This window comes from Lepidothrix coronata, unplaced genomic scaffold (genome assembly GCF_001604755.1).
Source record: "Lepidothrix coronata isolate B3197 unplaced genomic scaffold, Lepidothrix_coronata-1.0 Scaffold119, whole genome shotgun sequence".
NCBI lineage: Eukaryota > Metazoa > Chordata > Aves > Passeriformes > Pipridae > Lepidothrix > Lepidothrix coronata.
The window spans coordinates 1921622-1948695 of NW_016690299.1; the positions used below are offsets into that span (position 1 = coordinate 1921622).

Genomic DNA, 27074 nt, shown 5'->3' on the forward strand with positions numbered 1-27074 from the left:
TGTCCCCTCACACTCTCCATGTCCCCTCACATCCCCCGTGTCCCCTCACACTCTCCATGTCCCCTCACACTCTCCATGTCCCCTCACATCCCCTGTGTCCCCTCCACACCCTCCATGTCCCGTCCCCTCCCTCTCCCCTCCCTGGCCCGTTCCCGCCAACATGCGCCACCCGCCCCCAGCAGGGGGCGCCATCGCCCCGCACTGAGGGCTCCGCGCCGAGGTCCCCGCGGTCTGGCCCCGCGCTGCCGGTGCCGCCGGTGCCACCGCTCTCCACTCCCGCCCCGCGGTCCCGCCGCCGGGTGTCCCCGGCCCCTCACCGGGAGCGAGGCCGCGATCCCGGCGGGCACACACGGCGGCGGGCGGCATCCCCGCGGGCAGGCAGCGCGGCGGGCAGCTGCGCGCGGACACCGCGGGAGGCCCCCGCGGCGCCGCCCGCCCTGCGCGGGCCGGTGGCGGTGCCGGGACCGGGATCAGAGCCGGGAGCAGGACCGGGAGCGGGGCGGGGATGCGGCTGCGGTGCGAGGTGGAGGTGCTGAGCCAGCTCCTGCCCAGCTGCGGGCTGCAGGGCCGCGGCCGCGCGGCGCGGGCGCTGGTGTCGCTGGGGCGGCCGCCGGGCGGTGGCGGTGTTTACCTGATGGTGTGCACGGCGCGGGACCGCACCGGGGCCCGCTACAAGGTGGGCACGGCGGGGCCGGGCGGGGCGCGGGGGGTGCCCGGGGCGGGCGCTGACCGGCTGTGCCCGCAGGTGCAGCAGAACGTGGAGCGGCTCTTCACGAGGTTCGTGGAGCAGGGAAAGGCCACGGTGCGGCTGCGGGAGCCCGCGGTGGATCTGCGCCTCAGCAAGGTGCGTGCGGGACCGACCGGGGGAGCCGGGGGGCTCCGGCACCGCGGGGCGGGAAGGGATATCAAATCCCGTCTCATACCACCCCCTGCCATGGGCAGGGACACCTCCCACCAGCCCAGGTTGCTCCCGGACAACCTGGCCTTGGACACTCCCAGGGATCCAGGGGCAGCCACAGCTTCTCTGGGCAACCTGTGCCAGGGCCTCCCCACCCTCCCAGCCAGGAATTCCTTCCCAATGTCCCATCTAACCCTGCTCTGTTTCAGTTTGAAGCCATTCCCCCTTCTCTGGGCTGTGTTGTCTCTTCTGCTCCTTCAGGAGCAGAAAAGTCCATTTTTGTATTGTTCTTCACAGCTTTAGAGAGAAACTTTCTTTTTTTTTTCATCCCTCTGATACAGTGTTGCTGTTTGGCCTTAAATTCCATTAAACAGTCGTTCCTTACCTTCTTTCTAATGGGAAAAAAAAAGGAGATTACTCTCATTTCACTGGACAATCAGTGCCCATTGTGGCTTTCAGAGCACACCTGGGTCAGGGCAAAGGCACCATCCCACTTAATGCCAACACAGTGTATTTATTTGCAGTTCACAGGAGAAAGTGGTTTTTAATAACGTTTAAACTCACCCCAAAAATCACATATTAACACTAAATTTTCTTGTCGCTTCTTTCTCTGCCCATAGCAGGGATGTTCTGTGGCCCTGTAGCAGAGGGAAGTGGGACAGGTTTTCCTAAACCTCAGAGTTCTTTTCTGAAACCTCTGAGTCAGGATGTGTAAACAAAGGCAAATAACGTTGATTGGTGGTTTGGAAAGCAGTTTGACTTTCTGTTGTTTTTCTGTGGAAAGCAGCCTAAATGTTATGAACCTCTTAAAGGGTTAAAAGGAAAAGGAGGAGCCCAAATCCAAGTAATTTTTTCCCCGTCAGAAGCCAATGTGCTCTGTGTCCTGCAAAAAGGAAAGCTCTTGCACGTTGCATTAGACCCAGAATATCTTTTTCTGCATCCTTTCATCTGAATTTTGCTGGAGAGTGAGAAGTCAAAAAGTTTTGTCTCACAATATTCCAGATTCCTCTTGCATGCTCCATACCCAGAACCCAAATTTAAGATGTCTCATCAACGCACATTAAACTCTTTTACTCAACATCCTTTCTGTGACTGAGGCTTTTATTTTGCATATGCAGTCAAATAGGTTTGATCTTTATTGCCTTAATTTATCTCACATGAACATCTAGAATTATATCCAATATCCTGTGCTAGGTGTTTATAGTACATTATGTACACTGTGCACATTATGTACACCCTCAGGGACTTGGTCTAAACACATTTAGGAGCAAAACTGTCTTTCAGGTGCAGAAGTGGTGTCACAGGGCTTGGGTGAGTCACAGCAGGGAACAGAGTGACAATCTCTGGGCTCCCACAATTGTGCCAAAACTCCAAGTTCGTTCTTTTCTTTTATGGATACAACGTGCTTTTTATTTTAGAATTCACTTTTTAGCTTAAGAGCCTGTCAGCTGCACATCAGCTCCAGTAGAAAGTTGCTGAAAAATGCAGAAGAGAAGTATTTGGTGGCCCTCCTGTTCATAAAAGTGAATTATATCAGCACAACAGATACATCAGAGCTTTCTGGATCTTCATTTAAAACACTGGTCACCTGAACCTCTGTCCTTACTGAGAGTCAGCTGAAGCTTCAATGGCTTCCCACTGCCAGAGGGCAGGCTTAGATGGGATATTGGGAAGGAATTCTTGGCTGGGAGGGTGGGGAGGCCCTGGCACAGGTTGCGCAGAGAAGCCGTGGCTGCCCCTGGATCCCTGGAAGTGTCTAAAACCAGCTTGGACGGGGCTTGGAGCAACCTGGGATAGTGGGAAGTGCCCCTGGGGGACTGGATGGGCTTTAAGGTCCCTTCCAACCCAAACCATTCTGGGATTCTGCTGCCATTCTGTTATATCCCACCTGAAGCATTATTTGGTCAGTTATTTGGTTAATTTTCCTGCTGGCACAGACAGAGCTGTGTGTGGCCAGAAGCACTGACTTAACCTGCCTTGAAGCTTTCCACCTTCCTTTTGTTGAATTTACTCCCAGCTTCCATCTTTTTCCTTCCCAGCCAGTTCCAGAAATTGTCTCAGGTTTTAGGCCTCTGATTTTCCCTGTGTGTGTTCACAACTGTCCCTTTATCGTGTTACATTTTAGGGAGATCCCAGTGCATTGAGGTTTTTTTTCAGTACTTTATTTTCAGCTGTGAATTCAGTGCTTTGTTCCTCTCCTGGGTGCTGCAGCACAGTTTGATCTGGATTATTCCAAGAGGTCGTGTTTGTTCTTAAATGCTGTAAACAGAGCTGTTCCCTGCCCCATTCCATGGCCCTGCTGAGTTGGTAGCTCCTGATACACACAGGGAGGTGTCAGCAACAAACGAGCAGGAGGATAATGAGCTTTTAACTGCACAACTGTGTTTTCCTGCAGGCAAATGCCAGCGATTTAAAGACTTTCCTTTCAGCCCTGAGACTGGCTCACCAAGGCACCGACGCCGGAGTTCTCCCTCTCTCCCCTCTGGTCCCGGCAAAGAACTCGGAAGTGGAAAAACCCAAGACGAAAATGATCATAACTTCCAGGAGGGACTACCCCCTCACCAAGAGCTTCCCTTACTCCCTGGAACACCTGCAGACCTCCTACTGCAAACTGGCCCGGGTCGACACGCGCGTGCTCTGCCTGAAGAAGCTCCGGAAGCTGGACCTGAGCCACAACCACATCAAGCAGCTGCCGGCGACCCTCGGGGACCTGGTGTGTCTGCAGGAGCTGGACCTGCACGACAACCACCTGGAGTCCTTCAGCGGGGCCCTGTGCTGCTCCAGCCTGCAGAAATCCCTGCAGTTCCTGGACCTGAGCCAGAACCGGCTCCGAGCGCTGCCCCTGGAGTTCTGTGAGCTGCGGGGGCTGGTCAACGTGAAGCTGGATGACAACGAGCTGGTGCGGCTGCCCTGCAGGGTCGGGCAGCTCAGCCGCCTGCGCTTCCTGTCGGCCGCGCGCAACAAACTGCCCTTCCTGCCCAGCGACTTCAGGAGGCTCTCTCTGGAGAACCTGGACCTCTTTGGGAATCCTTTTGAGCAGCCCAACCCGCTGGTGCCCAACATCCAGCTGAAAATCCCATTGACTTTGTTGGAGTGTGCTGCCAGAGCCACCATAAATCACAGGTAAGGGCAGCGGGAGGTGCACACCTGGCACTGCTCCTTTCCCACCTGGCACTGCTCCTTTCCCACGTGGCACTGCTCCTTTCCCACCTGGCACTGCTCCTTTCCCACCTGGCACTGCTCCTTTCCCACCTGGCACTGCTCCTTTCCCACGTGGCACTGCTCCTTTCCCACCTGGCACTGCTCCTTTCCCACCTGGCACTGCTCCTTTCCCACCTGGCACTGCTCCTTTCCCACCTGGCACTGCTCCCTTCCCGCCTGGCCCTGCTCCCTTCCCACCCGGCCACTCCCACCTTTCCTCACTTGGCTGTTTCTTTTCCCCTCAGTGCCTGTTGCTCATCACCTGTTAAATTCACAAGGTTCGAATTCCTTCGAATTCCACTTGTAAAATCATCAGGAAATTGGTGCCTTGGAAGCATTTAGGCAAAGCTACGGGTTGAAGTGTTTTTATCCACCGGGGGGGGGATAAACAGAATATTTTTGGCCGGCTTTGGGGAAGAGAATCAGTTCTACAACCCTGACCCACTTCTGCTGCAGGCTTCTCCCTGCCGCGGGTTTTCCTGAAGCTCCTAATTTACTTTGGGGTTGGAGTGAGGGCGTTCTGGCTTATTCAGAGAATCCCAATTCTCAATAATAATTGTGAAATTATTATTTCACCAAGTAAATATCACCCTGCCAGGCTGCTGTTTGTTGTCAGCTCCCTCCTCTTCCCTCACACCACTTCCGTAGCTCCACCCGTGATCCTTGGCGTACCGGGAACCTTCAGGTACCGTCTGCTGCTGCTCCCACTCTGTTCTGGGTGGGAAGGGAGCACAAAGATGGAAATTTGGCACAGAGGAGGGTGAGAGACAGGCTTGAAGTGTCCCTGATCTCCATCCTGTGCCCGCTCCTGCCTTGGGGGTGGGGAGTGCCCCACAAACTCGGGATAATTGCACAGAAATCTGCACCAAAGGCATCCGTGGGCACACCCTGAAGGGAGCTGAGCCAGCACATGTTCTGGGCCAAAACACCCACTTCTGACCTTGGTGATTTTATAATTAACCCCCACGTGTCTCCTTTCCCAAGGTTATATAAATTGCAGTGGGTTTGATGTAAATGTTAAGGCTTTTATAGAGGTTTTCTAGAGAATTCAATCCCTCAGTGCTGGTCAGGTTTTAGTGCTCGGTTCCTGCAAAAACCTTGAGAAAGGGACAAAACAGAAGGAGGGAAGATGCAGAATAAACGTTTGGAAATCAGTCTTCATTCTGGGAAAGTACCAGAGCTGTGATTATGCTTTTCCTGACGGGAAAAAAGGGTGTCCTGAAATTAAGGTGGTTAAAAAAAAACCCCACAGGAGTTTTCATAATGTGAGTGCTGGTATGTGGAAAGGATTGGGAAACGTGTAGGTGTAGGCAGGATGTGAGTCAGTGGGATCTGAGCCTGGAGTGCCTGCTGGGCACTGGTGATACCCACACTTCAACTGAACTCGACAAAAACACTTCAGGGGAATCATTTCTTTTGTACCCCAGACTTGACCCCGCTCTGCTGTGAATTTAGGAAGAAGCAATTCCTGCTCCTGACTCTGGATGTCATTGGTGACACGATGGATGGAGAGAGCTGTGTATCAGGAGAACCTTAATTTAAGGCCTGCAGTGTGGTGGCACTGCTGCAAAAAGGCTCATTTTATGTCCTCTTTCCTCTGAGTTGTGTTTTCATGTTGCTTCCACTTTGTGGAAGAGAGGGAGGAGTAAACTGTGGGTGCTGCGTGAGGCCAGGGTGAAACACAGCGATCTCCCTGGGTGACATGAGGGAGGAACAGTATGTGCCCAGTTGTCTCATTATTCTTAATCTTCACTTAATTCCCTAATTCTCATTATGCTTAATCTTCTTTTTAATTGCCTAATTGGCTGTGCCCCAGGCTGTCAGGAGTGCCGTTGTCTCCCTGTTTAGTGTCTCCAGGAGTTCAGGTCCCTGGCACTCGGGTGGGTAAAGGGGGTGCATGTTTTCACTGACTGTCTTGGCATTTAATTCCTAACCAGTCGAAAATCCCAGATTTTCCATGTCTGTGCTCTCGGAATGTCGTCTCTCCCAGCTGGTGCCTGTGCCTGTCACTGTTTCTGAGGTTAATTTTGCAGTGAATTCACACTCACTCCTCTCGTTCCACAGAATCCCTTACGGTTGCCATCTCCTTCCTTCCCACCTTTGTGAGGATCTGGGAGTGGCTAAAACCTGCCAGTGTGGAAGTGCCTGCCTGAGCAGCTTCATCCAGATCACGGTGACCATGAACCTGCACCACGTGGCTCACACCGTGGTGCTCGTGGACAACATGGGAGGGACAGACGCTCCCATCCTCTGCTACTTCTGTTCCCTGCACTGCTATTCCCAGTTCCTGGACAGGCACCTCCAGAGCAACGGGTGACCACTGCTGGGTGCCAAAGCTCTGCCCAACAGAGATCAAACATCCCTCTGGCAGTGAGGGGACACATCAGCCTGACCCGGTGCCTGACTCTCCCTCCACCACTGGAATGTCCCTGTGGTCGGAATGACGAGCGATATGGAGCTCGAATGAACCTTCCCTAGAATGTATTTGGCTTTCCCTTTCCTGTTCCCAGGCTTTGCTCGGAGCGTCACGGCAGCTTTCCGAGTTTTGTGGAGTAAGGGGGAGTTTATCCCACACTTACTCGCAGGTGATGCCCTGAGCTCTGCCCATGGACAGTGTCTGCGTTGGCTTCCTCGCTGGAGTCGGCTCTTTCCAGCTGTTTTACGTGGAGGAGAAATTAAGGCCCAAACCGGTTATGTAATTCCAGGTGCTGCTTTTTGTTTTTTTAAAGGTTCTCTTACAACATTCCCACTTCCAGCAGGGACCAGCATTGCTGTTTTTTTACCAGAGCAAATGGTTTTTTTTTGGGGGGGTTATCTCTTTGTGATACGAGAAATGTCTTTTTTTTTTCTAAGTATGTGCCGGAAACTTTGTTTCTTAACTCTCGTGTTTTAACGATTCTTGAATTTGTTTCACCGTGTCGACTTATTAAATTTTGAAACCCTTCTGCTGACGTGTGGATTTTGTTTTCTCTGAGGAGTTTTTCCTCCACTGTATTCCAGGGATTTCCCTGGTGAAGACACTGAAATAGTGGGCGTATCCACAGGCCCTTATTTCATGTCTTGTCAGCTGGTCCATGGCTCGGGTTGGAACAAAAGTCCCTTGAGAAGCCTTTAGGCATCCCTGGAACATGTGATGGCTTGGAGGGAGCACTGTGCAGTTATTTTTGAAGTGGTATTCAGTGCCTGCCAGGGGAGGTTGAGATTGGATGTTAGGGAAAATTCCTTCAGGGAAAGGGTGGTCAACATTGGATCAGGCTACCTCCATCTGGGAGGTGGTGGAGTCCCCATCCCTGGAGGGATTTCAAAGCCCTGTGGATGTGGCACCTGGGGACATGGGTCAGTGGTGGCCTTGGCAGGGCTGGGGGAATGGTTGGAGTCAATGATCTTAGCAGTGTTTCCCAATTTTAACGATTCCATGATTCCATGAATTACACACTTGCCATCTAACCAGGTGCCAACCAGAGCTAACCCCTGATGCTGCTGTAAAGGGAGAGAGTTCTGACTGCAGCAACCTGGAAATTACTCATGTGGAAAAGCACCTTTCAGATGGAGCACGTGATTAAGAGGAGGAAGGTGGAGGAGGCACAGAAATTTGGCCTCCTGTGGGACTCCTCAGGAATTTCAGATGCAGATCTGGGGGGGGCTGTGCAGTGGCCCAGATCCTCCCAGGGAACCAGGTGTGCTGGGAGAGGAGGAACCCACCCGTGGGACCCTCCCAGGGGAGCCAGCTGTGCTCCCCTGAAGGGAATGTCATCCCCAAACAGACGTGGCTGCCCTTCCTCCTCTGAAGCCACAGCAGCTGGCACGGCGTGGAGGAGGGTGGGAGGTGCTGGAGCCCTCCTTGCACAGGTTCTTCCCCAGCCATCACAGAATCCCAGAACAGTTTGGGTTGGAAGGGACCGTAAATCCCATCTTATTCCAACCCCTGCCATGGGCAGGGACACCTTCCACCAGCCCAGGTTGCTCCAACCTGGCCTTGGACACTTCCAGGGATCCAGGAGCAGCCACAGCTTCTCTGGGCAAACCCGTGCCAGGGCCTCCCCACCCTCCCAGCCAGGAATTCCTTCCCAATATCCCATCTGACCCTGCCCTCTGGCAGTGGGAAGCCATTCCCTGTGCCCTGTCCCTCGAGGCTCTCAGCTGAGCGATCTGGAATGTGTTTATCCATGTGCTGCCAGGGAGCTCTGTTATCCCAACTGGACAGTGTCCCAGCTGCTGGAGTTTTACCCAGGATGTTCAGTTTGGCTCTGTGGAGGTGCCTTTTTGGGGCAAGAAACGGTGAAAAGGGTGGAAATGAGTGTTGATGTTCCCCCAGCCCCTCCTGTGGGTCCCAGGGGGGACAGGGTGGGACTCTCCAGAGCACCCTGTGCCCGGCACATCCCATGGAATTGGCACCAAATTCCACAGCTGGCCCCTGCCCACCAAGGAGAGGGGCTGGGACATGAAGTACAGAGTTAGGAGAGGAATTCTTGCCATTATTTATAATTATAGAATTACTTCATTATAATTGTGTAACATGGAACTATTTATTACAGATTGTCCTTCTAATTCCAGAATGACTCTCGCCTTATATTCCTGAAAATCTAGAATGGTGATGCATTATCCTTGTAATGATAGAATTATTTTATTATTTATCATTCTTGAAATTCCAGAACTATTTTGTTAATTTATTCTCGCAATTCTGGAGTTATTTTCTTACTTATTCTCACAGCTTCAGAATTATTTCCTTGTATTCTTGCCATTTCAGTGATTTTAAATGCATTATTCTTGCAAGTCTAGATTTTTCTCTTGTATTCTTGGCTTTCTAGAACTGTTTTCCTCATACATTCTTGCAAATAAATAACTCTTGCAACCCTAGAATTTATTTATTGCCATTCTAGAATGAATTTTGCATTCTTACCATTCTGGAACAATTTTATTATGTTTTATTCTTGCAATCCCAGCATAGTTTTGTGTTCTATATTATTCTTGCCAACCCAGGATGATTTTCTCACCTTGTTCTTACAATTCTAGAATTATTTTATTGTACTCTGTATTATTCTTGCCAATCCAGGATGGTTTTCTTACCTTGTTCTTGCAATTCTGGAATTATTTTACTCTTGTGTATTACTCTTGAAAGCTCTGGAATCGTTTTATACTTGCGATTCTAGAATTAATTAATCTTAATCTTGCAACCCTGGAGTGAATGTCTTCATTCTTGCCATGCTACACCGTTTTTATTCTCTTAATCTTCCGAATCTACAATTATCCTAATCTTTCAAACCTACAATTATTTTACCTTATTCTTTCAATCCCACAAGGATTTTGTCTTATTCTTCGAAACCCGGAATGATTTCATCTCATTCCTGCCATTTTCTCACCTTATCCTTGCCGCTCCAGCAAGATTTTTACTGTGTTATTCTTCCAACACAGAATTAATTGCTGTTATGTATCAGTGTCTCGAATGCAGGCTGTTTGTCGGCGCATTCCCAGCGTTATTTCCCGCTGTTCGCCCCGATCCCTCAGGATTTCCCCGCCCGCCCCCGCTCTGCCCTCACGGCCCGGCCCCGCCCCCTTTCCGGCGCCGCCCAATCAGAGCGCGGCGCGGCGGAAGCTCGCGCCCGGTTGAGTGACGGCCCCGGCGGCCAATGGCGGCGCGGCGGCGGGCGCGGCGGCGGCCAACGGGGCGCGGGAACGTGTGCGCGCGGGGCGGCGGCGGCGCGCGCGCGCTGGGAGCGGGAGCGGCGGCGGCGGCGGCGGCGGGAGTGGCGGAGCGGGGCCGCCGCCGCCGGGAACATGCGGCTGCGCGTCTACAAGCGCAAGGTGCTGCTGCTGGCGGCGGCGCTGGCGCTCTGCGCCCTGGCGCTCTGGGGCACCGGCGGCGGCGGCGGCCGGCGGCGGCAGCAGCAGCAGCAGCGAGGCGGTCCCGGTAGCACCGGGGAGCCGCCGCGGGTCAGCGAGCCCGCCCCCCCCGCGCCGCCGGTGCCGCCGCGCCGCCCCGCCGCCAACGCCTCCGCTGCCGCCGCGGTGGTGCCGGCGGTGCTGTCCGAGAACGCGACGCTGAGTTACCGCTCGCTCGTGTACCGGCTGAACTTCGACCAGCCGGTGCGGAACGCCGGGCGCTTCCCGGCGCGGCCCGACCTGGTGCTCGTGGTGCAGGTGCACGACCGCGCCGAGCACCTGCGGCTGCTGCTCGAGTCGCTGCGGCGGGCGGCGGGCGTGGAGAACGTGCTGCTGGTGCTGAGCCACGACCTGTGGGCCGAGGAGCTGAACCGGCTGGCGGCCCGCGTGGACTTCTGCGCCGTGCTCCAGGTGTTCTTCCCGTTCAGCATCCAGCTGTACCCGCGCGAGTTCCCGGGCCACGACCCCCGCGACTGCCCCCGCGACGTGGGCAAGGCGGCGGCGCTGCGCCTGGGCTGCATCAACGCCGAGTTCCCGGACTCGTTCGGGCACTACCGCGAGGCGCGGTTCGCCCAGACCAAGCACCACTGGTGGTGGAAGCTGCACTTCGTGTGGGAGCGCGTGCGGGCGCTGCGGGAGCACGCGGGGCCCGTGCTCTTCCTGGAGGAGGATCATTACCTGGCCCCCGACTTCTACCACGTCCTCAAGCAGCTCTGGGCCCTGCGCCAGCGCGAGTGCCCCGAGTGCCAGGTGGTGTCCCTGGGCACCTACAGCCCCGTGCGGGGCGGCTTCGCCGGCCGCGCCGACAAGGTGGAGATGAAGACGTGGAAGTCCACGGAGCACAACATGGGCATGGCCTTCGGCAGAGACACCTACCAGAAGCTCATCGAGTGCACGGACGCCTTCTGCACCTACGATGACTACAACTGGGACTGGACTCTGCAGCACTTGACTGTCTCTTGTCTTCCAAAGTTCTGGAAAGTGCTGGTTCCCGAGATCCCCAGGATTTTTCACACGGGGGACTGTGGCATGCACCACAAGAAATCCTGCAGACCGTCCACCCAGAGTGCCAAAATCGACTCTCTCTTGAACAGCAACCAACAGTACCTGTTTCCCAAGACGATGAGTGTCAGTAAAAGGTACTCCATGGCTCCCCTGTCCCCTCACGTCAAAAACGGAGGGTGGGGAGACATCAGGGACCACGAACTCTGTAAGAGTTACCGCAGACTCCAGTGAGGATCCTTCTCTTGCAGCCTTCTTTTCTTCTTGAGTTGTCCCATTTTGTCTTTTACAGGCACACACGTGTATAAACAGCATTTATGAGTTGGTTTCTGCTTTAATATGAATAAACATTCTTGTTTAAAGGTGTCCCAAAATAGTAATCTCTCATGTTTGGCAACCACGTTTTGGAAATGGGTGATGTGCTGCAGCCCCTACGCAAAAAGTGACCTGCTGCTGAGTTTGCTGGGAGGAGGAGGAGAAGGAGGAGAACACTTTTAAGTGCATCTTTTTTGGTGCTGAAGCTCTGGCGGTGCCCGTGACACCGCGCCGGGGGGGCCCTCGTGTGCTGTCCCACCCGGGGTCACCTCATGCCTGATCCCTGTGTCCCGGCTCGGTTGCGATGTGTCGATGAAATATATGAAGGATGGAAAAATAAATTCATTGTTTTTACTACAATGTAGATAAATATATGATTTTTTTAGTTCTGCCGAAATAAAAAAGTCAGTTGTTTTGTAATTGCAGAGAAGTCCTTGATTGTCACCAAAAGGATGATGTCATCTCGTGTTCCTAAAAAGTCAGGATGGGGTGGGAGGGGAGTTTCTCTTCTTTAATCCCGAGGGCTGGGCACGTGCCATCACCCCTTCTAGCAGTATGCATTTAACTTCATTAAATTTTTAATGATACTCATTAGTTGAGGCAGAAAAAAATAGCAAATTGATGGCACAACACTTCTTTTGTTTGGATTAAAAAAAAAAGAAAAAAGTTGGTTTCGGATTAGCCATGTAAAACCACCGGTAAAAAGTGCTGCTGTGATCTGGGCTGATCTGGAGTTGGGAGCCACAGAGCTGTTTGTTGTCACTACAGCTGCTTTCGTGGCACTGCTCTCTGAAGCACAGCTGGTAACAGGAGCACCTCAGCAGCTTTTTGTAGAACAGAGAAGTATGTCAGAGAAACAAAATGTCTTTTTTTTTTTTCCCCGGGGTTATTTAACTACTACAATTTTGCAACACGCTTGCTCTGTGTTGTTTCACGGGGTCAGGGGTGATGATGAAGCTGTGCTGGTGCCTCAGCCCTCAGAGACCTCCCCCAAAAAAGCTGAAGGGGGTTAAACTTAGCCCAGCAAAGCCCCCTCCCTCCTGCAGCGGATGTGCTGCCCTGGAGGGCAGGGCAGGTGTTTTGGCAACTGTGGCTTCACTGAACTCAGAAAGTAACACTCACACCACACACCCCACTGCACACACTCATGTTTCGCACAGAAATGTGACAGTAATTCCAGAGCAGCCCCGAAACAAGGCAAATTTAACTTTCCCCTAAAGCACCTCCGTGTCTTGTAGAGCTCAAACGAAAACAGAAGTTGGTTCAGCACCAGTGAGAAAGGGAACTGGAAGTTTATTATTAGATGTGTTCTTTTGGTTATGGCACTTTAGAGAGGTGAACCAGCAATGAGCACATGGAAACTCGAGGGAAACTGTGAAAATAAATCTGGATAAAGTGAATCCGTCTCCCAAATTGTAAATACTTCACAGCACACGTGCACCCAGAGGATGTTGTTAATGTGCACTGGAATTTGTTCAGCTGGGGGATGTCTGGGTGCTGCAAAGCACTGCACTAGGATGGAATACAGGGTGTAGATGTTGATTATTTCTAGGAGACTAATTAGAACTTCTCCGGGTAATTAGAAATTTCATTTGATTGCTAAAAATCACTGCAAGTCTAATCCTGCAGTTATCACAAAATGAAAGGTTTGAAAAATGATGAATACTGCTCAGTTCCCAAGGGAGCCATTAGACCAAGGATATATACAAATAATCCCTGAAATCTGGTAAGAGAATAAAAAAGTTATGTAAACAATGAAGATGCATTTTCTTCCATGCAGATTCACTTCCCACTGCATCTTTCTTGTAATAAAACTACTTCAGCCCATACATGTGATTAGAAAACAGATCTATTAACTGCAAAAATTGTAACAACGTAAGGTTTTGATGCTGAAACAGTTCCAGTGGGGACCTCTGAGGCCTGAAGTCACCCACCAGCACGTGGAAGTCACAATAAGCATCAAACAACAGAAGGAAATCCTAAACCCATTAAACTAATCCAACTCATACAGCAAGGAATTCTGAAACACGACGGGGCAGCGCGTTACGTGATCCCTGAGGACCCGCACGCTCCCGTCCTCAAGGTTCACTTCTCGTAGGAGAGGGGAGGCTGCCCTGCTGTCCAGCCCCGGGGGTTCAGCCTCTTCGTGCCCTTCCACTGCCTCCTGCCCCCCTGGCAGAAGCTCTCCTTGTTTTGCAGAGCCTGGGGCCGTGGCCGTGTTGCCTGCTGCGGCAGCACTTTCTAAATCTGGTTCCTTTCTCCCAGATTCACCAGCAATCGCTGAACTGGTGTCAGGAGGTTCGTGCTCCAAACAATGGTGTGAACTACAACCTACTTTTCCTATTGTTTCAGCTGTGGGAGCCGTGTTGGTTCCTGCAGCACGTTCTCCATCAGCTGCAGGGCAGTTTGTTTCTGCTTTTGTTTCGGGGTAGTCACCGTTGGTCTTTCCAGCAAGGTCTCCCCCTGAGCTGCCAAGTGTTCCTTCTCCATCACGTTCCTGTGGCTGTCAAGGAAATAAATGAGTTATTCTGCAGCTGAAACAAACCGTGCAAAGACAGCAGAGACACTTGTTCCTCCAACAGCTGAGCAACTTGGATTGGTGGAATGTCCATGGCAGGGGGTCACAACTGGATGATCTCTAAAGTCCCTTCCAACCCAAACCATCCTATGACTCTGTGATTCTGTGATTCTATTCCACAAAGCCAAGTGAGCCCGATGCTGGGGTTTTCCTGCTCTTGTCTGGTGCGTGGGAATGAGTGGCAGGGAGGTTGCTCACTTCCCAAGGGTTTCCTCTGCTCTAGGAAAAGCTGCTGGGCAGCGGCCAAGCGCCACAGCCGCCGTGGCTGCAGGATTAGGAAAGGCCTTTCACCACACCCAGCCTGTCTTCCAGATCTCAGGGGCCACAAAATCAGCCAAGGGATCTGAACTCTCATTGCAGGAGCGTGTTTGAACCTCGCAATTAGGGAAATTACCGGCCTGTGGAGCTAATCCAGGAATTGCCATGGTTTGCCTCAGGAGAGGAGGAACTGTGAGAGGTGTTGTCTAAATGGCAGTTCCCCAGTTTCAACATTATTGAGTGTTTTTGCAGAAAGCAGCTGTTAGCTCATAGGTCCTTATCAGTGGGCAGTCAGGATCAGGCAGGGATCTGTCCAGGAGCAGCTGGATTCATGGATTTAGACAGAGCTGCTCTCTCACACACCCAGCCCTCTCTGACCCCAAACCTCTGCTCACTCCAGCAAGAGACAAAAGCAACAGCAGTAAGTCCTTCTTCAAACTGGATGATTCTCCCACATAGACACAGAATCATGGAACAAACAACCTGAGCTGGAAGGGACCCACAAGGATCATCGACTCCAACTGCTGTCCCGGCACAGCACCAGGAGTGTGATGATTTAAGATATCTCAGCTGCCTTTTCTTAGGCCCCAAAACACACAGATCTGCTTTCCAACACTTTGAATTTTAGATTTTTATGTACAATCCGCACTAGCTACACACATTAAGCCTGCCAAGTAAAGCCACTACCTTTGAAAAACTCCTGGGGCCTCCAGCCTGGTTCCAAAGGTCATGTTCTTTGTCTGAACTTGCCTCCAAACAAGCCACCTACACATTAACTCTGTCTGCAGACCCCAGTTCACGGCCACAGCAGTGACCTGACTGTCCCTGCATTTTATGTTTCCTTTCAGAAAAGTTTAATCTGAATTTCTGATGCAGTACCTGCCAAGAAATCCCAGTTAATGTGGGGGGCTTTACATTTCCCTCTTTGCAAAACTAACATTTTGGTTTCTTCTTCTGTCCATCTGTTTTGCAACAGGAGCACATTTGAATCCCGTGACAGACCCCAGAAACAGCCTGTCTTGCATCCTCTATGTAGACAGGGTGACTGAGGAAGAAGAGCGGCCTGAATGAGGCCTGAAACATTACAAATGTGAATTTGAGACCAGTGTTTAAGATTAATAGCCTCATGTTTAATTATCTACACAACAGGAACCCCTCAAGTATTCAAATGCTTGGACTGAATAAAGATGAGGAGACATGATTCTTCCCAGACAAAATCCTCTAGGATTTCTCTACCTGTACAAGGCTGAGAGAGTGAAGTACTCCTGCAAGGAGAAAGCACTTTCTTTAAAGATTGGATCACAGTTCTCCTTTTTCAAGTGAAATATAGGAGGCTTCAATCCCTTGGTCACGTTAAATGGCACAAACACAACCTGTGCTTCTGAAAATTGACAGTTCTACTTTTAAATAACCCCACTCCCGGTTTTTCCCCACTCTGTGAAGACAAAACAGGAACAGAGACGTATCAGTGGGATTTGATAGGATCTTGCTGAAGAACATAAATCAGCCAGAGCGTGTGCTGCTCCCAGAGATCCTCACCTCCACCCTGATTTGAATTCTGTCCTCAGAAACCTCCAGCACTTCAATTAATGGCTGGCTTTCCAGTGCTGATTGGGAGCAAGAAGAAGGGCATAAAGCAGTGCCTAGAAATCCATCAACGTTCTCTTCAGTGACAAACAATCTTTCCTAAAGGAAAAAAAAAAGAGAGAGAGCAGGTTATGTTCTTTTTGTGCTAAACTTTAGTGATATTTGGGCTAAAAACTCACTGCAAAGAAAGCCAGGACACTTCACAAGTTTCACAGCTCATTCATGCCTTGATAGAGAAATTCTGAGCCAGACATTCAGAGTAACGAGGTGAAATGGATGAAGAGCAGTGCTTAGCTCATGTGGATTGAAATCACAGATCAGCATCACACCAAATATAAAAGAAAAGTGCTTTCTCTCTTTGGACACGTGATTAATATACAGATTTAGACTCTCTCTGAGGAATGATTTGCACCAACATCGTTCCACTGTCCTCACCTGGCATAACACCAGGAAGGTGTGACACTGTTATGGGTTTGTTTCATGTGCTTGGGAAAACACAAACACCTCCTTGGAGTGTCCCCGCGGGATCTGTGAACCCTCAGCTCCAAGATGAGATATGGAACACGCAGGGCTGTATCCATTTCACACCCAGCCAGGGAGGCTGCTCAGATCTCCATGCAGACGAGTCAGTTGGAAAACAAGGAGAGTTATCCAGAGGCAGAGGGACAGCCTGGGGTGTGTTTCCAGGCCGTTCATATGCAGTTCATAAACAATGTGAAACATGTTGCTACAGGTTTAAAGATTTAAATCAGTTACAGGTAATTAAAGGTCCTAAAACACATCCTGGAGGGGCTGTTTCATAAGAACTGCAGAGCTTTCCCCGCGCTTGTGTTATTCCTAAATCATCTGTGTAGGCTGAGGGTGAGGACAGACTTTGGCACAATAAAAATGTTCTGACCTAGAGGAGTGTTTTGTGCTCTGGGAATTACCTTTCCTGTTTAATTGGAAGTAACAGGGAGAAGTTGCAAACCTTCCACTTTAAGTCACACTTCAAAATTTCTTGGTCCAGTTCAACCCTCTCGTCAATCCAATGGAAGTTAAATTCAATTATCACTGACATCTTGCAGACTGAGAAGCAAAAAAGGCAATTCTGCACATTTTTGGCCCCCTGTGGACGTAGCCTTATGCACAGCCAGATGTCACATTGTGTCTGAGGTACAAAATTTAACTGTCATCTTGAAAAAAAAAAAACCCAAACAGTATGGGAAAAATAACCCAGCGTCCTATTTTTTTCCACTATTAAAATTAGAAATCACAATATGGAAAGTCATAACATAGATATTGTTGGTTTTCCAAGCCAGAGGATTGAATTCATTTTCTATCCAGAAAGATTACAATCCAGGCAAAGAGCCAGCTTTGGATGCTGAAACTGTTTGGGGGAAGATTAAAGTACAGCAGGGCTGCCCTGACAGAAAACCCTCCCATAACATACCTACTCCTTGCATTTCTGTCTGCAAAGCCTAAAATAGTTATTCCCTAATATTATAGCCTTTCCTGCCTGCCAGAGAGGGACCTGCAAGTGCCCCAGGATTGTGGGAATACTCTGCAGAGTCCAAGAGAAGGTGTCAGAGTATGAAAACAGGGACACCCTTCCACTAGACCAGGTCGTTCCAAGCCCCATCCTACATTTCCTACACAAAAGGGGGAAAACAGTCTGTTTTCCCTCTGAACCTGCATCTGGCACACGTGGTTGCCTGAGGGAGGGACAGTCCTCGATGCAATCAGGACTTTGCATTTTGGCAACAAACCCAAGAAATCTTTCTGGAGATTTTCTTCCCGATTAAAAGTAAAAGAATTTGTTTTCTTCCCAGTAAATATTGTTAAAAACTGGAAGGTCTGTTATCAGGAAAAGGTTCTTCCCCCAGAGGGTGGTTGGGCACTGACCAGGCTCCCCAGGGCAGTGGGCACGGCCCCAAGGCTGCCAGAGCTCCAGGAGGGTTTGGACAACGCTCTCAGGGACAAGGTGGGATCGTTGGGGTGTCCTGGGCAGGACCAGGAGTTGCACTGGATGATCCTTGTGGATCCCTTCCAGCTCAGGACATTCCATGATTAATCAGTACTTAACACGAGGATAAAAAGTAACCACTTGTGATGTTCTGTTAATTTTGACCAATTGCTATAAAGTTTCATTCCAGCCCAACACTGTACTCCCATAAGTATTTAACATTTTATCCTAGTCCTACCCCATGGCCTGCCATAAATCACAGCACCTTGGATGTGTTTGTTGTCACTAAGGTGATTATCATTAGCCTGAGACTGTAACTCAGACTTTGAATTCACGGGGAGCACACGCCGAGGCATTTATATTACTGCAGATGTTATCAAAGCCTAGACCTTGGAAAAAAATGACTCAGGCATTTATTCTAAAGCCTGCTCTGCCTTCCAAGCCAGAGCAAACAGAGGACAACCATCTGCAGATGATTTCAATGACCCTGTAAAATAATTCGTCGGCTTAAACCGTTTATTTTCTGGTATTTATGATCCTCTCTTAGCAACTTCCAATTTAATTTGTTTCTCCCTGCACATACTGTCATCTGCTGTTTGGTACACATTCATTTTTCCCTGTGACTAAACTGAGACCAAATTAACATAAACGTTAGCAGGAAGGACTTTGGTTTCTAGAGCACTTCATCATTCAAAGCCACCCTTGTCTCTCACAGCACCGACGGTGCAAAGCTGGGCCCCTCACGGCTGCCCTCGGCAATCAAACGGGTTTATTCTGCCTCACTTTATCCAAATTCGTAGCCAATTTCCATCCAGAGTTACCTCCCACGCAGGCTGCAACAGTTTTAAAAGCAGCACAGATTTCGGGTTTAAATTATTTGTGTGCCTCCTGCAGTGAGAAGCTCAGAGAACCCCAGAATCATGGAATGGTTTGGGTGGGACGGGATCTTAAAAACCATCTCGTTCCCACCCCCTGCCATGGGCAGGGACACCTTCCACTGGACCAGGTTGCTCCAACCTGGCCTTGAACACTTTCAGGGATGGGGCAGACATATCCTCTCCAGGAACAACCACCAACTCAATATGGAAAGGGACCTGGATCTGTGGATCTCCTGGCCTCTGGGTTTGTAGGGTCCCAGCACAAACCAGCTCGACATGAGAATTTGAAGCTCAAAGTTTTCGTACCTGTAGTGGGGTGAGAACTTTTCCAAGGAGCTCATGACTGCAAAGATTAAACAGCTCAAAGGAGCTTTGATGAGCTTAATCAGTAGGTTAATAATGTTTCCTGACATAAATGTTTTGTGTAGACATGTTATTCCCAAAATGCAGCTACCAATTAAAGGCTATGCAGAAATTAGTTTGTTTTATAGCAGAAGCAAACTAATTATGGTTCTTAATGCAGCTTGGGAAGGAGATTACTCTGAAAAATATGAAATAATAAGTTTGTTCTGTTCTCCTTCTCTGTCCTTCCTTGACCTCCCCAAAAACTTGCCAAGAGTCTTGAAATGATGAGCACAGAATTAACTGAACCAAAAATAAACTGTTGTAGGATTACACACAACAGCCCCAGCTTCCAGCAGCATGTTCTTAGAAGTGACCCCTGACTATTGTATTAAGTCTTTATAGTAGCTTGGAAATTGAAAATTATAACCTTGACTTTCAAAGAAAGCATCTAACAACTCCAAACAGCTTGGAAATGAGGGCAGAAGAGCTCTCAAGGATGGATTTCTCCCTGAAAAGTGGCAAAGCTGTAAAACATCCGTGTCTTACACTTCCCAACGTGGCTCTCTGGGTTTCATGCTTGGTTGACTCTCAAACCAAGAAAAACATTTATCCACAAGGGCCCTAATTCCAAGATCACTGAGCACAAGGACAGCTCCAGCACGGCCCCGGCAGTGAGCCCACAGGAGCACATCCAGCCCACAGCCTTTTCCACATGTTCCCTGTGCTGGGAGCAACACAGCTCTGCCACCTGCAGCCACACACAGGTGACTTACATTTAGATGGGATATTGGGAAGAAATTCTTCCCTGTGCAGGTGGTGAAGCCCTGGCACTGCCCTTGGACACTTCCAGGGATGGAGCAGCCACAGCTTCTCTGGGCAACCTGTGCCAGGGCCTCCCCACCTTCCCAGCCAGGAATTCCTTCCCAATATCCCATCTCTCCCTGCCCTCTGGCAGTTTGAAGCCATTCCCCCTTGTCCTGTCCCTCCATCCCTTGTCCCCAGTCCCTCTCCAGCTCTCCTGGAGCCCCTTTAGGCCCTGGAAGGAGCTCTAAGGTCTCTCCAGAGCCTTCTCTTCTCCAGGTGAACCCCTCCAGCTCTCCCAGCCTGTCCCCAGAGCAGAGGGGCTCCAGCCTTGTGACCAGTCTAGTGGCCTCTTCTGGACCCACTCCAACGGGTCCACATCTTATTTTACCAGCACCAAGAGCTTCCAAAACATCTCCTTCACAAGACACTGGTGGCTGTGGCAAGCACAAAAATCACACCCATCTAAAACATCCTCCATGGAGGTATCAACACTCACAGAGTAGTTAAACAAAGCTTCCAGGTTGCTGTGCAATTCCTGTTTGGATACCTCACAAACAGCGTTAACTCACGCTTAGCTCCAACCATGAACTCCTCAGGAATGTTCAGTATAATATTTTTCAGACTGTAAATGTTAAAAAAACGTAATGCATAGGAAAGCAGAGGAAATACTTCTGTTTTCCTCTGCTCCCCTGCTGTTCTCTGGAGCCCTGGGGGGTTTATGTGAGTTAAATGTTAATATTCTCCCTAAGAGGAGACGGGGGTTTATGAGGAAAGAGATGGTCTGGCTGTGATTCCTCCTGCAGTGAGGGGTTCCCAGGGAGAAGCACTGACCCGGGAATGAGCACACATCCTGTGAACTAACTCACTCCAGGCCGCTGAGAGGGGCAGGAAGGGTGTGGATCAGCATGGAAGGGAATTCCTACGTGACCCAATCTTTTTCCAATCCCATGAAAATGAGCACACACGACCCCAAAACTGCTGGCAGAATTAATTACCTACCACACGTGTTTCACATGCTCTGATAACTGAGCCTCCAAGTCTCAGGAGTTCAATACACCCACTAGAAAACTGCTTTTTATTTCTGTTAAGAGTTGAGCATTTAACCCCAGGAGGCCAAACATTCCAAGACAGCGCTTTCCGAAGGCATGATTTCCGTCACTGCCCAACTCCTGCTCTACCATAAACCAGGACACACTGGGACATGCTGTTCTCACAAACCTTGCCTGGCAGGCTTACAAATTTTATTAATGGTTATTTAGCTCTCAGCCATGCTTTCTTCATCATTTACTCTCCAGGCTGTGTTGTCTCGAAATGAAGGGCAACTCTCTGATGCAGGAGTTTCCCAGGCCTGAATTTAAGGATTTAAGGAAAAGATGTACCAGGTATTAGTGGACGAACTGCAATGGAGGGAGCACAGCCCATGGCTGGTCCTTCGAGGCAAAGAGCAGACAGTGATTTTTGGCAATGGGGAAGCCAGGAAGCTTCCTCAGGATATTCCCTGGAAAAACAGGGCCTGGAGCGAGCCCTGCAGAAGGGTCAGTGCTGTGTGGTCTCTGGTGCAGTGATGGAGCACCAGGGCAGTGACAAAAGGTCACCTTTAAACCCCTGAAATATGTGACCCTGGTCCACGATGCCCCAAGCTATGGAATCTTTATTTTTATAGGATTTCTGGTCAACAAGTCATAGAATCATTTAGGATGGGAAAGAATTCCAAGATCATCAAGTCCAGCCACTGTGTGGACATTATAGTTTAGCCAAGGAGTGAAACCACTCACAGTTAAAGTCCAGGGGGGACTGTGGCACTGTAAAGGGTGAAACACTGAAAAGAGTTAAGGGTGGGAAATTCCAACTGCTCAGCATCTGTGGAAACTGAGCTCTAAACGGGTCATCTTCCAGCACAGGGATTAGCCATAGATGACTACAAAGGGAAAAGCAGTCCTTGAAATTCTGTTCCAAGCACAGTGTCCCAAGGACAAGCTCAACTCATTCTTCTACCAGTATCTGGATCAGACCAATTTCCAAGAAGAAACTGGCAGTTAATGGCAGAGAACTGGGCAGTAGCCCAGGGTGGTGGAAGAGCCACTGTGGCACAGGTTTCCAGTGAGGGGCAGATTCTGAACTAACCCAGAGGAATTTGTTCCATGAAACAACACAACCACCCTCAGTCTCCAGTAGGAAGCAACTTCCCAGACAATAGCAGAGTAGGAATTCTATATCTGTTAAAAAAAACACTGGCCAAACTGGATGGAGCTCTGAGCAACCTGGATTAGTGGAAGGTGTCCCTGCCCACAGCAGGGAGTGGAATGAGATAGGCTTTAAGGTCCCTTCCAACTCAAACCATTCTCTGATTCCATGATTCACTTTTGCCATGCACTGTCCTCTGGCAACGCTGCTGTGGGAGAAGAGATGATGAACAAGCACACTGGGAAGTGCAGGATAAAATTCCTGCTCCCCTCAGCCACCAAAAGCTCCTTGAAGGGATCAAACAGGGCACTGCTTTGTGCACTCTACAATGACTGATGCAACTCGTTACAGGTCTCAGTGCAAGAACAACAGCTCTGATTTATAGAATGAGAGCCAAAGCAGAAAAACATCCAAAATTACATCAGACAAATTGAAGAAATCAACAGAAGTAGAAGAAAAGCGACCAGGAGCAAATAGTTAATGGCCAGAAGGCAGCATATAATAGTGGCTCTAATTAAATATTAATTTTTCTCCCTTCACTCTGAGTGAGTGCAGCTCTCAGTGCTGGCACAGGCACTTCGGGGGAATATCAGTTTAAAGAAAGCAAACAGAAAAAATGACTTCAGTTTATTTCTCCTGCTTCAGTTTGCAGGCCCAGTGTCCAAAGGACTCCATGCCAGGAGAATCTTTTGGAGTCTGCTACATGAATGAATGGCTGGGAAGCCTATGACTAATGCCCAATCTCTTCCTCCTGCTCCACCCAAAATGTTTTGCAATATATATACTAAAATCAGCACATTCAAGGGTTTTTTTTAACTCACAAAACCGAAATCTCATTACTGGGCGGCCTTTTAGCAACTTCCAATCACAAGATATTCCCCAGTTGTAATAAGAAATGCACACAAACCATTAGTGCAGCCACCAACCCAGCACCACCACCATGCTCATCACCAAATCACGTCCTCAAGTGCCACACCCACACGTTTTTTGAACACTTCCAGGGATGGAGACTCCACCACTGCCCTGGGCAGGCTCTGTCCCTGTGCAGAAAACAGGCAGTAGTTTACACAGTGGCTTATTTGACGTGGCAGCAGCACCCAGTGCCCGATTCCAGCCACTAAGAGCAGTGCTGAGGGCTCTGTGGCCCCACTTGCACAGACTTGCAAGGCTTCTGCTCCACTAAAAGCAGAGGAAATGCTCTGCAAACAGCTCAGCATGGGTGGTTCTCCATAAATTCATCATCTTTGATACTTCCCCGAAATGATCAGCTCCTCCTTCACAGGAACTGCTGTTATAAAAGGTGTGCAGCTACTAAATGGGACATTAAATGTGATGTTTCAGCTGCACAAACACTAATTGGATAAATATCTTTCAAAATCATGCACAAGTAATTTCTAGTGGTAGGGAAGGAGCAATTAAGCTGCTCCAAGGCAAGTCCATCCCAGTGGATATACTTGAAGCCTGCCAGCTTTCTGGACTTGCACTCCCACAGCACATGATCCAAAATGCAAATGATTTTATTGCTCTAAAATCAAGCCAAACTTCAAATCCCATGACTGGAAGGTTACACAAGAGCCGTGCAGCTTTAATCCCTGCTCATGAGAAGCCGTTTGAAACTCTGAGCTTACAGAATAACGTGGTTTTCCACAAAACTTGTGTGAGTGCTTCTGGACAGCGAGAGTGCCACGAGGTGGGCATCCCTTTGGGGACACTGGCAGCTCCCAGGTGGCACTGTCACCTGGATGCAGCCACCCCACCTTCTCCCACCATGGGAGCATCACTGCCAAACGACCCATAAAATCATAAACCACCAAACTGGAATCATATCCAGACAGGGAGAAAGGGAAGGTGAAGATTTATCCCAGCAAAATGGACAGTTCACAGCTGCTGTTTGCTGTTCTGCTCTGGTTGAACTAGTGGGTATTCCCATTGCTCTAAGTGGGAATTCTGTCCCGAAATACAGACACAAAGACCCTCTACCCACACTTCATGAGAGTGTATGTACAAGTGGATGTCTGGTGTACCATAAACATCTCCTTTCTTTGTGAGAACAAGCTGCACAAGCAACTTACTTGAGTTAAAAGTGAACACTAAGGACGTAAAGGTCAGGGCAGGCTTTGTTTTCACTTATCACCACAATTTCCCTTAGAAAAAAGTCAGCGTGGGAGGCAGAAGTCATTGCAAACCCAAGGATGAAGGTGTCAGCTCCGTGATGTGACCTTGGATAAGATTTGCTCAAATCAGGTCACTCCATTCACATGCAGGAGCAGCTCTCAGAGGAAGCAACTTCTGTCTCTACCAGCTTTGAACTCAACCTCACACCTCCCCGAGACGTCGCTCACCAACGAAGCCAAACATGAGCCACACCCCGCAGCGGAGCAGCGGCTCTCCGGGGAGGGGACACCCCAAACCTGCCCCTTTGAAGCCATTACCTGCAGAGCGGAGGGGTCGAGGCCGAAGCTGAACTTCTCCCAGGGCCCAGTGCTGTCGGGGGCCTTGGCCAGCTCCACAACCACGTTGTGGGCAGAGACGCTGACTCCGGTCTCGGGGGACAGCAGCCTGTTTGCGGGAGGGAACTGCAGGAACAGGGCAAAGGCACCGCTGTCAGTGGAGAAGCGCAGGCTGTAGTGGTGGGTGCCCACGTCCCCGCAGAGGCTCTGGGGATGGATGCCGGGCACTGTCAGGAGCAGGGTGAGGGACGCCTCGTCCTGCCGGGCCTGGAAGGGAGGGCACGTGGCGCCCATCCCGGCGGGGCTGTGCTCTGCGGCCGGCGGGGGGATCGGAGGGGCGTCCTCGGCGGGCACGGCCGGCTCGGGGCTGGCGATGGGGGGAGCGGCGCCGGAGCGTGGTGGTGGGCTGGGGGGCTCAGTGGGTGATTCAGCGGGTGGGTCAGGGGGTGGTTCGGCGAGGGGCTCGGCAGGTGGTTTTTGGGGTTCAGCGAGTGGATCAGTGGGGGATTCAGTAGGTGGTTCAGTGAGGGGTTCTGCGGGTGGTTCAGCAGGTTCAGCGAGGAGTTCAGCGGGAGGATCAGCGGGTTGTTCAGCGGGGGGTTCAGAGCGGAGTTCAGCGGGGGGCTCAGCGGGTGGACCACAAAGTGGTCCAGCAGGGCGTTCGGCGAGGGGCTCGGCGAGGGGCTCGGTAAGGGGTTCAGCAGGTAGATCTGCGGGGAGTTCAGCGGGTTGTTCTGCGGGTGATTCAGAGGGGAGTTCCGAGAGGGGTTCAGCGAGGGGCTCGGTGGGTGGTTCAGGGGATGGTTCAGCGGGGGGCTCGGTGGGCGGATCCCCGGGTGGATCCCCGGTCTCCCCGCCGCCCCACGTGCTGCGGGCCGCGCCGCCGGGGCCCGGGGGAGGAGCGGCCCCGCCGCCCGGCCCAGCCTCCGGCGGCTCGCCCAGCAGTTCGCCCGGCCCCTGCGCCGCGGGCTCGGCCCCTTCCCGCCGCTGCCCGGCGGGGGCCGGCGGCACTACGGGCAGCGTGACCTGCAGCTGCCGCTGGGCCCGGTTGAAGGCGGCCCGGCCGCCGCTCTCGTCCACGGCGTAGGGCAGGCGCAGGCGCAGGCGGTAGGCGGGACGGACCGAGTCCAGCCTGAGCTCCCGCCCGCGGATCTCCAGCTCCGCCTGCGCCGCCGAGCGCAGCAGCGGCAGCTCCACCGTCACCACCAGCTCCCGCGGCACCGGGCTGGGCGCCGAGTCGCGGCTGTGCCGGTAGTCCTGCAGGTCCACGTAGGAGCGGTAGCGGATGCTCCAGCGCGGCGTGGTGGGGCCGGCGGGCGGGGCGGCTCCGGCGGCGGGCGGGGCGGGGAAGGGAGGCGGCGGCGGCGAGTCCCCGTTGTCGGCCGGCGGCGGGGCGGGGTAGGGGAAGGGCGGCAGCGGGGACTCTCCGCCGTCGGGCGGCTTCGTGGCGCCGCCGGGCAGCGGGGAGCGGATGACGGGCGCCTGCGGGACGCCCTTGTAGCGGGTCCCCCGCAGCACGGCGGCGTTGGCGCGGTCCAGCCGCACCCCGCAGTGCCGCTCCACGGCGTCCAGGGCCGTGTCGCAGAGCAGGCGGCGGAACGGGGCGCTGCGGGCGGCCAGGCGCAGCGCGGCCGGGTGGAACACCACGTCGTAGAGCAGGCGGCGGCGGCCGGCGCGGCGCAGCTCCTCTCGGCCCGGCGCCAGGCTGTAAGGCAGGGCCCAGCGCTGCCCGCCGCGCTCGGCGTGGGCCCGCGGCTCCGCCAGCATCGCGTTGCTGCACACGTTGATGTAGCAGCGGCGGGAGCCCTCCTGGCTGGTCCGCAGCACGAAGCCCGGCGAGGGGTGCACGAAGCGCACTTCCACGCCCCGCTCCCGTTCCAGCGCCGCCACCTCCTCCTCGTACAGCCGGCGTTGCTCCGGGTCTGTGAGCTCCGCCGCGTACTCGGCGAACAGCGCGCGGAACTTCTCGTCGCGGAAGGCGCGTCGGAGGCGCTCAGCTTCCTCGGCGCTGAGGTCCAGGTCGTGCAGCCGCCCCGCGCCCGCCATGGCCCCGCACGGCCCGGGCGGGCTGGTGGTGGAGACACCGAGCAAGATGGCGGGCGTTGCTGTGGTAACGGTAAACAAGATGGCGAGCGTTGCTGTGGTAACGATAAACAAGATGGCGGCGCCGGGGCACTTCCGGCCAGTTGCTATGGAGACGGAAAACAACATGGCGGGCTCGCCCTCAGGGTCGAGGCCTCTCCACCCCTGAGCTCTCCATCTGAACTTGCTGAACGTTTCTCCGCCTCTCAGTGGCTTCCTGGTGGCTCTTGGCCCTCGTGCTTGTCTTCAAGCGAGGTGCTTTTCCACCATCATCTCATCTGTCTGAAAAGCACATCCTCCCCACTTGTCCTGCATCCCTGAGCTGGCACTGCCATCCCCTCAGGGAGCCTGTTCAGAAGTGCCAGTGCAGCCAGTCCTGCGGTTTGGGTTTTAAATCCTTGGCCGTCCAGTTCATGCCTCTTGTACCCACGTCCCATCGCCTACCCGATGGCCCCTCAGAGCCCAGATCCTGCTCTCCCTCTGTTCCTGCCTCTGAGCTGTTCTCAGGCCATGCCAGCACATTTGGAAGTGTCTGTGAAACACAATTCCTGGTGACAAGGGTCCTCTCTCTGTTCTACACCTGGTCTGGGCACTTTGGGGTAGTCCCAGGCTGATTCTCTGGTCTCAATGCCCACGAGTGTGTGGAGGAGGTTTTTGCTTGGTTTCA

At 51.9% G+C, this 27074-nt stretch overlaps 3 protein-coding genes across 3 annotated transcripts; 2 read left to right on the forward strand and 1 right to left on the reverse strand.

Annotated features, from left to right (window-relative positions):
* Window positions 1–505: 505 nt before the first annotated feature.
* Window positions 506–7045, forward strand: LRR1 (leucine rich repeat protein 1). The gene is made up of 4 exons (XM_017825521.1): window positions 506–676; window positions 746–844; window positions 3294–4021; window positions 6164–7045. Exons 1-4 carry the CDS (start codon window positions 506–508, stop codon window positions 6414–6416), a joined length of 1251 nt encoding a protein of 416 aa, XP_017681010.1. The 3' UTR covers window positions 6417–7045.
* Window positions 7046–9874: 2829 nt separating this feature from the next.
* On the forward strand, window positions 9875–11712 carry MGAT2 (mannosyl (alpha-1,6-)-glycoprotein beta-1,2-N-acetylglucosaminyltransferase). The gene has a single exon (XM_017825432.1). It carries the CDS (start codon window positions 9875–9877, stop codon window positions 11213–11215), a length of 1341 nt encoding a protein of 446 aa, XP_017680921.1. The 3' UTR covers window positions 11216–11712.
* An 860-nt stretch (window positions 11713–12572) lies between these two features.
* On the reverse strand, window positions 12573–26853 carry DNAAF2 (dynein axonemal assembly factor 2). Its single transcript, XM_017825438.1, has 3 exons — window positions 24308–26853; window positions 15672–15818; window positions 12573–13799 (listed from the first exon to the last, which is right to left on the reverse strand). The coding sequence occupies exons 1-3, from the start codon at window positions 26534–26536 to the stop codon at window positions 13290–13292; spliced, it is 2886 nt and encodes a 961-aa protein (XP_017680927.1). The 5' UTR covers window positions 26537–26853; the 3' UTR covers window positions 12573–13289.
* Between the last annotated feature and the right edge of the window lie 221 nt (window positions 26854–27074).